The following is a 12,469-nucleotide window of genomic DNA, read 5'->3' as shown; positions in this document are numbered from 1 at the left end:
CCTAAGATGCCTTCCTCGTTTCCCCCTCCCCCCACTCGGGCTAGCTCGTGCGGGGGGGGGCTCTCCCAGCGTCCCCTAAAATTGCAGAGAGAGGGAGGGGTGCAGCTCCTGGGACGGGGGGGGGCTGGGCCCCAAGGCTGCTGCTCTTCTGCTGCTGCTGCTGCTGCTGCCCCCTCCTGTAGCCTGGCTCATCCCCCTCCCCTCCCCTCCCCCTCTCAACCCCGCAAACACACAAAACCCATCATGGCGGCCCGGAGCCAGCCCAGGCCCGCGCGCCGCGTCATGGGAGACGTAGTTCCCCGGCCACCAGGCCGCGTTCGTTTCTAAAGGGAGGACTCGCGTGTTTGGACTACCAGTGTCATGGCGGCGCAGGGAGGCCGGACCCGCGCCACGCCTCATGGGAGATGTAGTTCCCCAGTCCCTCCTCTGAGGCACGTTCATGTCTGTGGGGAAGGGGGGAATGTTTGGACTACAAGTATCATGGCGGCGCAGGGAGGCTGGGCTCTCGCGCTTCCTCATGGGAGATGTAGTTTATTTTACTTCCCCCAGCCCTAGTGTTTTCCAATGAGGAAAAGCCATGTTTGGACCAAAAATGTCATGGCAGCGCGGTGGGGGGGGCGTGGTCCTCGCGCTGCCTCATGGGAGATGTATTTTCCTACCCCACTGAGCCCATTTATGTCCAGGGGAGGGCATGTTTGGACTCCAAGTGTCATGGCGGCACACAGCAACGGCTCATGGGAAATGTAGTTCCTCAGCTGCCCAAGTCCCATTTATTTCTAAGAGAAGAGGGACATGTTTGGACTTCAAGTGCCATGGAGGCGTGAGGCGGGGGGGGTGCGCAATGCATTGTGGGAAATGTAGTTATATCTACACACACCCCGAAAAGAATCTCCTTCGTACTTCTAGGGAAGTGGTAGATGTTTCAATTAAAACTGGCATTGTAGAGCAGCCAGGCTCATGCCTGACACGGCCTCATGGGAAATGTGGTCCTCATGCCTGGACTACAACTAACATGGCGGAGCTGCCCGCGCTCGGCCTCATGGGATTTGTAGTCTTCCCCCTTCCCCTATGATAACTGGAAAGCAAAGAGGCGAAAACTGGACTACAACCACCATGGAGGCTCAGAGTGGAGAGGGGAAAATTCCACACAAGACCTCATGGCAGTTGTAGCATTTGCCATTGCGTTACAGCGGGAGTGTAGGAGGAAAGGGCCTCATGGGAAATGTAGTCCAATTCCCCTTCCCCAGCCCCCATTTATCTCAAACAGCATTCACTCCCAGCCCCTGACATCCCCCTTGACCCTACTCCCCTCCCAGAGCTGAGAATAGAACCCAGGAATCCTGGATCCCACCCCCTTCGGCTCTAACCCAGTAGATTCCACCTCCGCCTGATGTTAGCACCAAGACAAAATTCCGTCACCCTCATTCACTACAGTGGGACTAGCCAAGGATTAACATTGCTCTGCATTTTCTGCGGCGTTACCAGCCCAAGGTGCTCAGAAATCGTGACCGAAGCCTCCAAAATTCACCAGCTCAGTGTGGCAAATCACGAGATTTCATAAATCAAATAATTGTTAGTGGCCTTCTTGGTTGAGCGTCAATGGGGGTGATGTCTTCAGGCTTTTCTCCAGGAACACGGACTAACCAATAATTATTTGATGCTTTTAAAGGCAAGCAGAGTTTTTCACATGACTCCAGAAGCTCGAGGCATTATGCGGGGGAGGGGAACAATGGAAGATTCCTGATAAAATGGTTGCATGCGGCTCAGGGTCTGCTCCTGGGACTAAATTGTGCAAATATAGCTATAACTCTGACCTGAAGTGTCCCTTCCAAGCAGAGTGCTGATGTGACAAAAGCATTTCACCACTTTGCAATATCCGCTGACCCTGCTAATTCTTCCCCGCCGTGTGTGGCTTTCAAAACCAACAAAAAAACTTCATTCGGATCCAATCGGGAGCGACTCCATTTTTGGGGCCAGATTCTGAGCTCAGTGACCCTGGTGTAAACCTGGAGCGAGCCAAATCTATCCCAAGATTAACTCCGGATCATAATCTGGCCTTCCTGGCACGTTAACCAAAAATAGCAATTCAATTAATGCTGAAACTCAGGTCGACGAGGGTGTTCCTGGAGTTAAAACCGAAGGCTGGGGTAAGTGTGGGTCAGATCTCGCAGCAGGTGCTCCAAACAAGTCCTTCATTCTAGAAGGAAAATTCTACTCATTTGCAGCACCGGGGTCAGCCCGGACTGGGAAGGGAGAGCGCCCCCTGCTGCCCCGCTCCCTGCAGCACAGCGCCCCCTAGCGCCGCACTGGGGCCAGCACTGACTGCCCGGGGTGAGCGCCCCCTGCTGAGCCCCTGCCCCGCTCCCTGCAGCACAGCGCCCCCTAGCGCCGCACTGGGGCCAGCACTGACTGCCCGGGGTGAGCGCCCCCTGCTGAGCCCCTGCCCCGCTCCCTGCAGCACAGCGCCCCCTAGCGCCGCACTGGGGCCAGCACTGACTGCCCGGGGTGAGCGCCCCCTGCTGAGCCCCTGCCCCGCTCCCTGCAGCACAGCGCCCCCTAGCGCCGCACTGGGGCCAGCACTGACTGCCCGGGGTGAGCGCCCCCTGCTGAGCCCCTGCCCCGCTCCCTGCAGCACAGCGCCCCCTAGCGCCGCACTGGGGCCAGCACTGACTGCCCGGGGTGAGCGCCCCCTGCTGAGCCCCTGCCCCGCTCCCTGCAGCACAGCGCCCCCTAGCGCCGCACTGGGGCCAGCACTGACTGCCCGGGGTGAGCGCCCCCCTGCTGAGCCCCTGCCCCGCTCCCTGCAGCACAGCGCCCCCTAGCGCCGCACTGGGGCCAGCACTGACTGCCCGGGGTGAGCTCTCCTTCTCTCCACAGCCGAGTGAAGGGTTAATACGACCGATCACTAGAAGCCTAGACAGGACCAGGCGGGTCTTCTCTGGGGGGAACGAAATAACAAAGGGACCTTCCGCTTCCTTCCACTCCCCCCCCCCGCAGTCCAGGCAGCTGGGGGGGTATCTAGCGAATGTGGGGGGAAAGGGGCCGATCCCCAATCTCCCCTAGCCCCGGGCAAGCAGGTATGTGGGTGCAGACAGGGTACCTCTACACCCTGCACCGCTGGGGAATGCGTGCATTGATTTGCTCCTCAATTGCATGGTGCAGATGAAGCAAAGGGAGGTGAAATGGGATGGGATGGGGGGAGGTCGGAAAGGACCCCGCGTTCCCCACCACCCCCTGAGCTCTGCCTCTCTGGATCGGGGCCCCACCAAGGAGGATCGAACCCCCAATCCCTGGCGCTGCTGAGTCCGGGACATCTGGGGAGGGAGCTGAGCCAAGCAGGGTCACCCCGATGCCATCAGCTCTGGGGGTGCGTGGGGGGAGGGGTCTGTGCAGGGTCCCCTCAACCCAGCTAGTCCTGGGAGTGCATGAGAGGAGGTGGTCTGTGTAGGGTGCCCCCAGTTCCACCAGTTCTGGGGGCACACAGTGAGAGGGGGCATCTGTGCAGCTGAAGACAGCAGGGTTGCCCACACACACACCCAGCCCCCTATTTTGGGTGGTTTGCAGGTGACAGTTAGTGGGACGGACAGCAGTGAAGATGGACTCCCCCCGAGGACTGTGGGAGGCAAGGAGGCTGCACCTCAATCCTGTACCCCAAGAGGAGGCAGGGCCAAGCCAATGGCCAGAAGACCAGGACCAGGAGCCCCACGTGTTACAAGGTAGGGCTCAGAGTTTGGGGCAGGGGGTGTCTCTCCAGCAGAGGTCACTCTCCTTGAGGCGGAGGGGCTCTGGGGGAACCCCAGGACTGAAAGGGAGGGTTGGTTCCCCTGGGGTCTCCTAAACAACCCGCTCTTCTCCCTCAGATCGCACACGCCCCCAGGTGTCTCTGCTTAGCTCGGAGAGGCGTGAGCCGCTGCGGGGCCCGGCTGACCCGCCCTGGGAGCCTGGCATCCAGGTGGGTCGTGGGGCTGGCCGGGTTCCTGGGAAGATGAGACTGGCCCAGATTCTGGTCTCAGTGACCCCAGTGTACATCTGGGGTGGGGCAGGAGTGAGCAGGCAGGATACCAGGCTAGCTGGGCCCCTGGGTCTGATCTGGGGCGAGATACCAGGCTAGATGGATATATGGGTCTGTTGCTATAAGTGTTGCTAGGAAGTGAGACTGCTGGGATATTCCCAAAATGCACTGGGGCACGTGGGCCTGGGCAGCCCAGGGGCCGCTGCTGGGATATTCCTACAATGCACTGGTGCAGCATGAGGGTGTCTGCCCAGATATTCCCAGAATGCACCTGGGCACTGGCCAGCTCCACCCCTCAGAGAGCAGGGTTGTGGCCGCGGCACCCAGTGGGGTCCCTTGCGGTTCCAGGCACCAGTAACGTTCGAAGAGGTGGCCGTGTATTTCACCGAGGAGGAGTGGCGTCTCCTGGACGAAGGGCAGAGGTGGCTCTACAGGGATGTCATGCTGGAGAACTACACCAACCTCAGCTTCCTGGGTGAGGGTCCGCTTCCCCTCGGGGACAGGAGCTGGGAAAGACAGTCCCCGGCTCTAACCACTAGACCCCACTCCCACCCAGAGCTGGGGATAGAACCCAGGAGTCCTGGCTTCCAGCCCCCCCTTGCTCTGATCACTAGACTCCACTCCCCTCCCAGAGCTGGGGATAGAACCCAGGAGTCCTGGCTTCCAGCTCCCCTTGCTCTGCTCACTAGACCTCACTCCCACCCAGAGCTGGGGCTAGAACCCAGGAGTCCTGGTTCCCAGCCCCCCTGCTCTAACCCACTAGACCCCACTCCCCTCCCAGAGCTGGGGAGAGAACCCAGGAGTTCTGGCTTCCAGACAACCCCCATCACTCTCTCGTTTTACTCTATACTAAGTATTTCACCAATGGAATGATCTATCTGTCTGTCTCTCTACCCCCATATCTATCTATCTATCCATCCCCATACACATCTATCTATCTATCATCTATCTATCTATCCATCCCCATACACATCTATCTATCTATCTATCTATCTATCTATCTATCTCTCCCCATACACATCTATCTATCTATCTATCTATCTATCTATCTATCCATCCCCATACACATCTATCTATCTATCTATCTATCTATCTATCATCTATCTATCTATCCATTCCCATACACATCTATCTATCTATCTATCTATCATCTATCTATCTATCCATTCCCATACACATCTATCTATCTATCTATCTATCTATCTATCTATCTATCTATCTATCCACAGACCTCTCTCTTTCTCTCTCTCTCTCTTTCTAATACCTTAGGCCAATCTCTCTCCATTAGCACATCCCCCAGCAGAGCCAACTCAGCCCCCTCTGGGAGCTGAATTTCGCTCTCTGCTTTCCTAGTCACTCCAGTCTGGTCTGGAGTCTCACTTGATCTTATCCCGCCGCTGGCAGGGTTCCTGGTCCCCAAACCGGCCGTGATCTCCCGGATGGAGCGAGGGGAAGAGCCGTGCGTCCCGGATTTCCAGGGCTCTGAGGGGAGGGAGATCCCAGGTGAGGAATGAATGACACCAGCTCGGCGACCGTCCGGGAGTGAAGGGGAAGGTTTGCCCTGTCTCTCTGAGTGTCACCCCCAGTGGGTGCCCTAGCCCCATGGCAGGAGCCCGTCCCTTCCGCAGCCTTTGAGGGCTCAGCTGGGTCATTGGGGCAGAACCAGCCCCTCTGCTCCCCTCAGGGGGGAGGTTCGGGGACTCTGTCCGCGGGGCAGGGAACGAGCCCTTGCTGGAGACTCTCTCTCCTCCCGGCAGGTGCCAGGACGGCGAGTGAGAATCCCCAGCAGAGAGTGGATCTGCGCAGGACATTCCCATGGAGCTCGCAAGAGGATGTATCCCAGAATCCTCTAGGAGCTGATCTGCACGGGCGGTTTTCAGGGCGATCCAAAGAGGACGTATCCCAGCGTCCATGGAGAGGAGATCCAAGTAGGCTGTCCTCCACCCAGCAGCCCAGAGGGGCCCGTCCAGGGACAGGAGCAGGGGGCCGCCTGGGCCCTCCCAGGGGCCCCCGACGCAGGGAGCGGCCCACCATCTGCGGCGAGTGTGGGAAGGACTTCCTGCAGAACTCAGATCTGGTGAAACATCTTCGCACCCACACGGGCGAGAGGCCCTACAAGTGCACCCAGTGTGGGAAAAGCTTCACCCAAAGCTCGGCCCTGACCCAGCACCACCGCACCCACACGGGCGAGCGCCCCTACCCCTGCCCCCAGTGCGGGAAGTGCTTCACCGAGAGCTCCACACTGGCCCAGCACCGGCGCATCCACACCGGCGAACGGCCCTACCGCTGCCACCAGTGTGGCAAGGCCTTCAGCCTCAGCTCCACCCTGAAGAAGCACCAGCGCACCCACACCGGCGAGCGGCCCTACATGTGCGAGGCGTGCGGGAAGAGTTTCGCAGAGAGCTCCCACCTGGCCAACCACCAGCGCGTCCACACCGGGGAGCGGCCCTACCGGTGCAAAGAGTGCGGCCGGGGCTTCAACCACACCTCCACCCTCTTCAAGCACCAGCGCACCCACACCGGCGAGCGGCCCTACCGCTGCGGGGACTGCGGCAAGGCCTTCAGCTGGACCACAGCCCTCAAGCAGCACCAGCGGATCCACACGGGCGCCAAGCCGTACCGGTGCAGAGAATGCGGCAAGACCTTCAGCTGGAGCTCCACCCTCAACCAGCACCGGCAGGTGCATTCCGGGGAGAAGCCCCACGTCTGCCCCGAGTGCGGCCGCGCCTTCGCCCGCAGCTCCCACCTGGCGCAGCACCGGCTGGTGCACTCCGGGGAGAAGCCGTTCAAATGCGGGCAGTGCCAGCGGGGCTTCATCCAGAACGCCCACCTGGTGTCCCACCGCCGGCTGCACGTCGCCCCCGCCGGGCCACCCCATGGCAAGGAGGAGGGCCCCGGCGACCAGGGCCGGGTTCAGCTCCCGCCCTGAGCCCGCTGCTACCCCACTCACCAGCCCTGGCTTGGGGGTACCTGCGTTGCACACTGTGGCATAAGTTAGAACAGCTTCAGAGCTGCTGCTGGCCATGCCCCCTCCTACCCAGGCTCCACCCCCTCAGATGCCCCTCCTTCTCAGGCCCCACCCCCTCATATGCCCCACCCATCTTGGCCCTGCTGCCTAAAACACCCTTGCCAGGCCCTTGACATGCCACTCCTACCCAGGCTTTGCCCCCTAAAATACTCTGAAATGCCCCCCCTGCCTAGGCCCCACCCCCTATGATGCCCCCTCCCTCCCAGATCCCACACCTGACATCCTCCTCCTAGGCTTTGGCCCCAACAGGCCCCCTGCTCTGCCCCTTTCCTCTCAGACTCTGCCCCAATAGCCCCTCTTTACCAGTCCCCGCCCACTGACACACCCACTGTTCTGCCCCTCCCTCTTAGTCTCTTCTCCTGACAGGCTCCTCCTCCCAATTCCTCCTAACCACGCCCACTGCTCCGCCCCATATCTCCTAGCCCCACCCCCTCGCTATCCCTTCCCTCCCAGGCTCCACCTCCTGGTGTTGCTCTGTCCCTCCCACCCAGGCCCTGTCCCGGACCCTGGAAAAAGTTACAGAGACAGCTTGATTCTGATTTAAGGATGGGATCTTAAGTCCCAGCTAATTAGCACCTTCTCAAACACTGAAGCACTGACATGGGGAACACAGACTTGATAAAGGGCTCGTCTGGCAAAGATCTAACCAGATCCGATGGCTGGACGTTGCAGTTTGACAAATTCAGACTGGAAATAAGGTGTAAATGTTGAAGGGGGAGAGCAATTACTTACCGGGGGTCGTGGTGGATTCTCCATCGCTGGCCATGTTTCAATCACAGTTGGGTATTTTTCTAAAAGCTCTGCCCCTAGGAGTTATTTGGGGGAGACGTTCTCTGGCCTGTGTTACAGAGGAGGCCAGGCTAAATGATCCCAGCGGTCCCTTCATGGCCTTTGTGAATCAATGGACCCCAGTCAAGATAAATCAATTGTAAGTTAGCATGTATTAAACCGATCGCGTTAAAGTCTATGTTGTTTCTCAGCTTGTTTAAAACCAAGCTAAATGTGTTATTCTAGAGTCTAGACACTAGTCTACATTTGGGGGAAGGATGGATTTTTTTCGTTTCCATGCCAATTCCATGCCAAAATTTTAAAAAATCCTTTTCCAGTGATCACAAAATTAATTTTTTCCCCAAATTTCCAGAGAATCAAAATGCTGGAAAAGAAAATCATTTTTTCAAAATTCACGATTTTTTCAAAAATCATGTTTTGTTTGACCCAAAATGAAACATTTGGGGCATTATTTAATGTGTTTTTTACTCTATTTTTCCCCTCCTGGAAGAAGTTGGTGAAACTGATGCAAATCTTCAGTTTTCACCAAAAAAAGTTTTTGTCAAAACTTTTCACAAAACTCTAGATACAGACTTAAATTCCAGTGTAGCATCTTAGATAGAGTTCATTAGATCAGTGGTTTTCAAAGTGCGGGTCACGACCCAGTACTGGGTCGCGGAACATAAGGCACTATGTTGCAGCGGCTCTGGTCAGCACTGCTGACTATTAAAAGTCCATTAAAAGACCCGTTGGCGATGCTGCCTAGATAAGGCAGGCTAGTCCCTGTTCTGACACTGTGCTGCGCCCCAGAAGCGTCCAGCAGCAGGTCCGCCTCCTAGGTAGGGGGGCCACGGAGTTCCGTGCGCTGCCCACGCCCCAAGCACTGGCTCTGCACTCCCATTGGTCGGGAACTAGCCAATGGGAGCTGGGGAGGTGGTGCTTGTGGGCAAGAGCAGCGTGGAGCCGCTTGCATGTGTCTGCCTAGGGAAAAGATGAGGAAAAATACAAAAATACCCCAACATTTAAAAAAATTGCACATAGATAATCCAAAAAGTTTTTGCTTCGGAAAGGAAAATGATGAAGTTTTGGAGTAAAAAGAAAAAAAGGAACATTCCCCTCAAATCAAATTTTTTTCCTGCCAAAAGTTTAGTAAAATATTTTAAAGACACAAAACATTATGCCGTGTTGGAATTAGAAGAACTTTGAAATTCTTGAATGAGACAACGAGGAAAACCCCAAAATATTAAAAACGATCAAACAAAGTGAAAAGGTTTGGGAAAAATTTTAAAGAAAATGAAATGGTTTTGGAAGGAGAACAATGTTGAATTTTTGAATGAAATGAAAATCTGGGGAGGGGGAAAGATTCCAGTACTTCATTCATTTGTTGCAATCAGTGGCAAAAAAAACAGAAACAGAAAAACACTCAAATTTCATTTTTTTCTAACAACAAAACCAGTTTTGCAATAGCTTTAAAAAAGAAAGAGAAAGAGAGAGGAATTGTTGGTTTAAGAACGAAAATAGTGTTGAAATGGGGGCGGGGAAATTGAGGAAAAACTCCCCCAAATCAGAACTTCCTGCCCCCCAATTCACAAACATTCTTTTGAATGACAGGTTTCAGAGTAGCAGCCGTGTTAGTCTGTATTCGCAAAAAGAAAAGGAGTACTTGTGGCACCTTAGAGACTAACAAATTTATTAGAGCATAAGCTTTCGTGAGCTACAGCTCACTTCATCGGATGCATTTGGTGGAAAAAACGCCTCTGTTTTTTCCACCAAATGCATCCGATGAAGTGAGCTGTAGCTCACGAAAGCTTATGCTCTAATAAATTTGTTAGTCTCTAAGGTGCCACAAGTACTCCTATTCTTTTGAATGAAAATGACATTGACGTTTTGCAATAAAAAACAAGGACAAATGCCCCAAATCGGAACTTCCTGCCTCCCAATTCACAAAACATTCTTTTGAATGAAAATGACATTGACATTTTGCAATAAAAAACGAGGACAAACGCCCCAAATCAGATGTGCCCCAATCTTTTGCCAAACATTGTTTGCAAACCAGTCAGTTTGGGATTGAAAGCAACGTCATTTTATAAACCAAAACGTCAACGTTCCTCAACTTGTGACAACAGCGTCATTTCAGAGCCGAACAAAGTTGTCCGCCATCTCGGGCAGTCCCATCGACTTGGAGAATGAACTTCTCCAGCATAAACTGAAGACCTGGCATCTATAAGAGGTGGTGTAACAGCCTCGTCTGTAGCGTGAGTATGGGACACGTATGGGCCCGTGGGTTACAGCTGAACTGGAGGCAAATGGCTACTTTTGATACCCACAACACCTGGTGGAAGTACCCCCAGGAGATGGACAGTGGACATCTGATCATTGGCTCAGATCCTTTTTGGGAAGAGACTTTTTTGGTTCTGTGTTTGTACAGCACCTGGCACATTGTGGTCCTGAGCCATACCTGGGCACTAGGACACAGATAATCAATTACACTAATTCCACCAAGGATTGGGATGGGGAAATCCCCAGACAGGAAAGGACCTAGTTCATCAAAACCTCCTTTGGGGATCTGGGGGAATTTCTTGGGGCTTTTGATTGTTGATGGGAATGGTGGAGATGGGCAATCCAAATTCCCTTCCAGTGTGGCTGGGCCTGGCTCCATCACCACCAGTGGCTCTGTGGCCCATGCACACCAGCTAAAAGGCAGGGTGGCTAAGTGGATAGATAGCTGGGCCTCAGGATGCCTCAGTTCTGTTCCTGGCTCTGCCCCTCTCTGGGCCTCAGTATCTCCATTGGTAAAAATGGGGCTACTTTTGTAGACTGCTTTAAGCTCTACTGATGGAAAGTGCTAGTTAAAGGTGAAGTATCATTATAATACAGCATGGGAGCTGGAGGAGAAGGGGAAAGGTTCTGAGGGATGTTGATGCATTGGAGGGAGGATTTTTCCTCTGTGTGTCTGTGTGAGAGAGACATAGATGGGTCAGATCCCCAGCTGGAGTCAATTGGATGTATCTCCAACAGGGTCAACGGGGCCAGATCCTCAGCTGGTGTCACTCGGCCATAGTTCCACTGGGGTCAATGGACCAGATGTCCACCTGGTGTCAATTGGATGTAGCTCCATCAGGGTCAATGGGGTCAGATCCTCAGCTGGTGTCACTTGGCCGTAGCTCCAATGGGGTCACCTCCCGCTGGTGTCAATTAGACATGGCTTCATCGGAGTTAACGGGGCCAGATCCCCTGCTGGTGGGAATGAAGTAAACAGATCTATGCCCGTTGACACCAGCTGGAGATCTAGATCACTGGACTCAGATTCTGTGGAGATGGGACCAAAGGGAGAGGAATTTACTGTAGAGTTATGAATTATCCTGACCAAGGAACTTCTGAAATCAGGCCAGGTTGGATTCTATGTTTCTCCACCCCTTTGCCACCACTCTAGTGGGCTCCCTACGCTGGTCTCTGGTTACCCTTTCCAGTTCCAACTGAGAAGCAACCCAGCACCGAAAATCTTCGAGCTGCCAGGTACGTATGTTGGCATCTCTGTCAACACAATAAATCTCTTTCCCTAGTCGCCTGTTGTCTGTCTTGAGTTGCCAGTTCCGCCCTGAACTTGGCCGGATCTGAAAGGAAATGCCTTGGGACCATCAAAAGGCACCTCCTTGATTCCAGGGCTCTTCCACCGCCCAAGTCCCCGATGGGAAGAATGGAAGTGTGGGAGCTTTACAAATACAGGCCGCCAGACTCTTTCATCCCAGACTCTTTCATCCAATGGTGGAGTGGCTACCAGCCTCCTCTCTAGTAACAGCCTCAAAGGTGTTGTCTCCAGAGGCACAGTCCAGCTTCAGTGGGGAAAGTGGAACTTATTCATAGATACTAAGGTCAGAAGGGACCATTCTGATCATCTAGTCCGACCTCCTGCACAACACAGGCCACAGAATCTCACCCACCCACTCCTACGAAAAAACTCACCTATGTCTGAGCTACTGAAGTCCTCAAATCATGGTTTAAAGACTTCAAGAAGCAGAGAATCCTCCCTCAAGTGACCCGTGCCCCATGCTACAGAGGAAGACGAAAAACCTTCAGAGCCTCTTCCACTCTGCCCTGGAGGAAAATTCCTTCCTGACTTCTTCAAAAGCCAATTGGGCCATGTCTATGCTACCATTTATGCCGCTCAGGAGTGTGGCAAAAACACCTCCCGAGAGACATACGTTTCGCCGGCATCGGTAGTAGTGTGCACAACGCCATGTTGGCAGGAGAGCTCTCTCCCATCGGCATAGAGCAGCTATATGAACGATCCTACATCGATGCAGCTGCATAGGTGCAGCTGTGCTACTGTAAGGTCTGTAGTGTAGACATAGCCTTAGTAATTCCATGATTGGGGATGCCTCCACCCCAAGGGGGGACATGGAAGCATGCAGTTGGGAGCTGGGACTTCTGGGTTCTCTCCCCAGCTCTGGGAGAGGAGTGGGGTCTAGTGGGTTAAAGAAGTTTGGGCTTGGAGCCAGGACTCCTGGGTTCTATCCCTCGCTGTGGGAAAGGAGCGGGGTCTAGTGGGTTAGAGAAGTGGGGGCTGGGACTAACTCCTGGGTTCTAGCCCCAGCTCTTCTAGAGATACCCTCTGTGAATTCTGGTAAGTCATTGCTTTCCTTTGGGCCTCAGTTTACCCA

The 12,469-nt window shown here is 54.5% G+C and overlaps 1 protein-coding gene across 5 annotated transcripts; it reads left to right on the top strand.

Annotated features, from left to right (window-relative positions):
• Positions 1-2,923: 2,923 nt before the first annotated feature.
• LOC119856794 (zinc finger protein 501-like) lies at positions 2,924-9,049 on the top strand. Of its 5 annotated transcripts, none has more exons than XM_038404806.2 (6): positions 2,924-3,077; positions 3,565-3,716; positions 3,861-3,952; positions 4,361-4,487; positions 5,417-5,515; positions 5,770-9,049. In XM_038404806.2, the coding sequence occupies exons 2-6, from the start codon at positions 3,596-3,598 to the stop codon at positions 6,939-6,941; spliced, it is 1,611 nt and encodes a 536-aa protein (XP_038260734.1). In that variant the 5' UTR covers positions 2,924-3,077; positions 3,565-3,595; the 3' UTR covers positions 6,942-9,049. The 5 variants fall into 5 exon arrangements, with proteins under 5 accessions (XP_038260734.1, XP_043373088.1, XP_043373087.1 ...); XM_043517153.1 differs by having other exon boundaries at positions 5,767-9,049; XM_043517152.1 differs by having other exon boundaries at positions 5,366-5,515.
• The last annotated feature ends 3,420 nt before the right edge of the window (positions 9,050-12,469 follow it).

Source organism: Dermochelys coriacea, chromosome 6 (assembly GCF_009764565.3).
Source record: "Dermochelys coriacea isolate rDerCor1 chromosome 6, rDerCor1.pri.v4, whole genome shotgun sequence".
NCBI lineage: Eukaryota > Metazoa > Chordata > Testudines > Dermochelyidae > Dermochelys > Dermochelys coriacea.
The sequence above is the reverse complement of the archived record's forward strand: the minus strand, read 5'-3'. Positions and strand labels throughout refer to the sequence as shown.

What these genes read in the sequence shown, in the direction of transcription:
- LOC119856794 (XM_043517151.1), top strand. Translation starts at nt 3,596, where the DNA reads ATGGACTCCCCCCGAGGACTGTGGGAGGCAAGGAGGCTGCACCTCAAT. An exon ending in GGAGCCCCACGTGTTACAAG is followed by an intron (nt 3,717 to 3,860) that starts GTAGGGCTCAGA and finishes CTTCTCCCTCAG; the next exon opens with ATCGCACACGCCCCCAGGTG. An exon ending in CCTGGGAGCCTGGCATCCAG is followed by an intron (nt 3,953 to 4,360) that starts GTGGGTCGTGGG and finishes TTGCGGTTCCAG; the next exon opens with GCACCAGTAACGTTCGAAGA.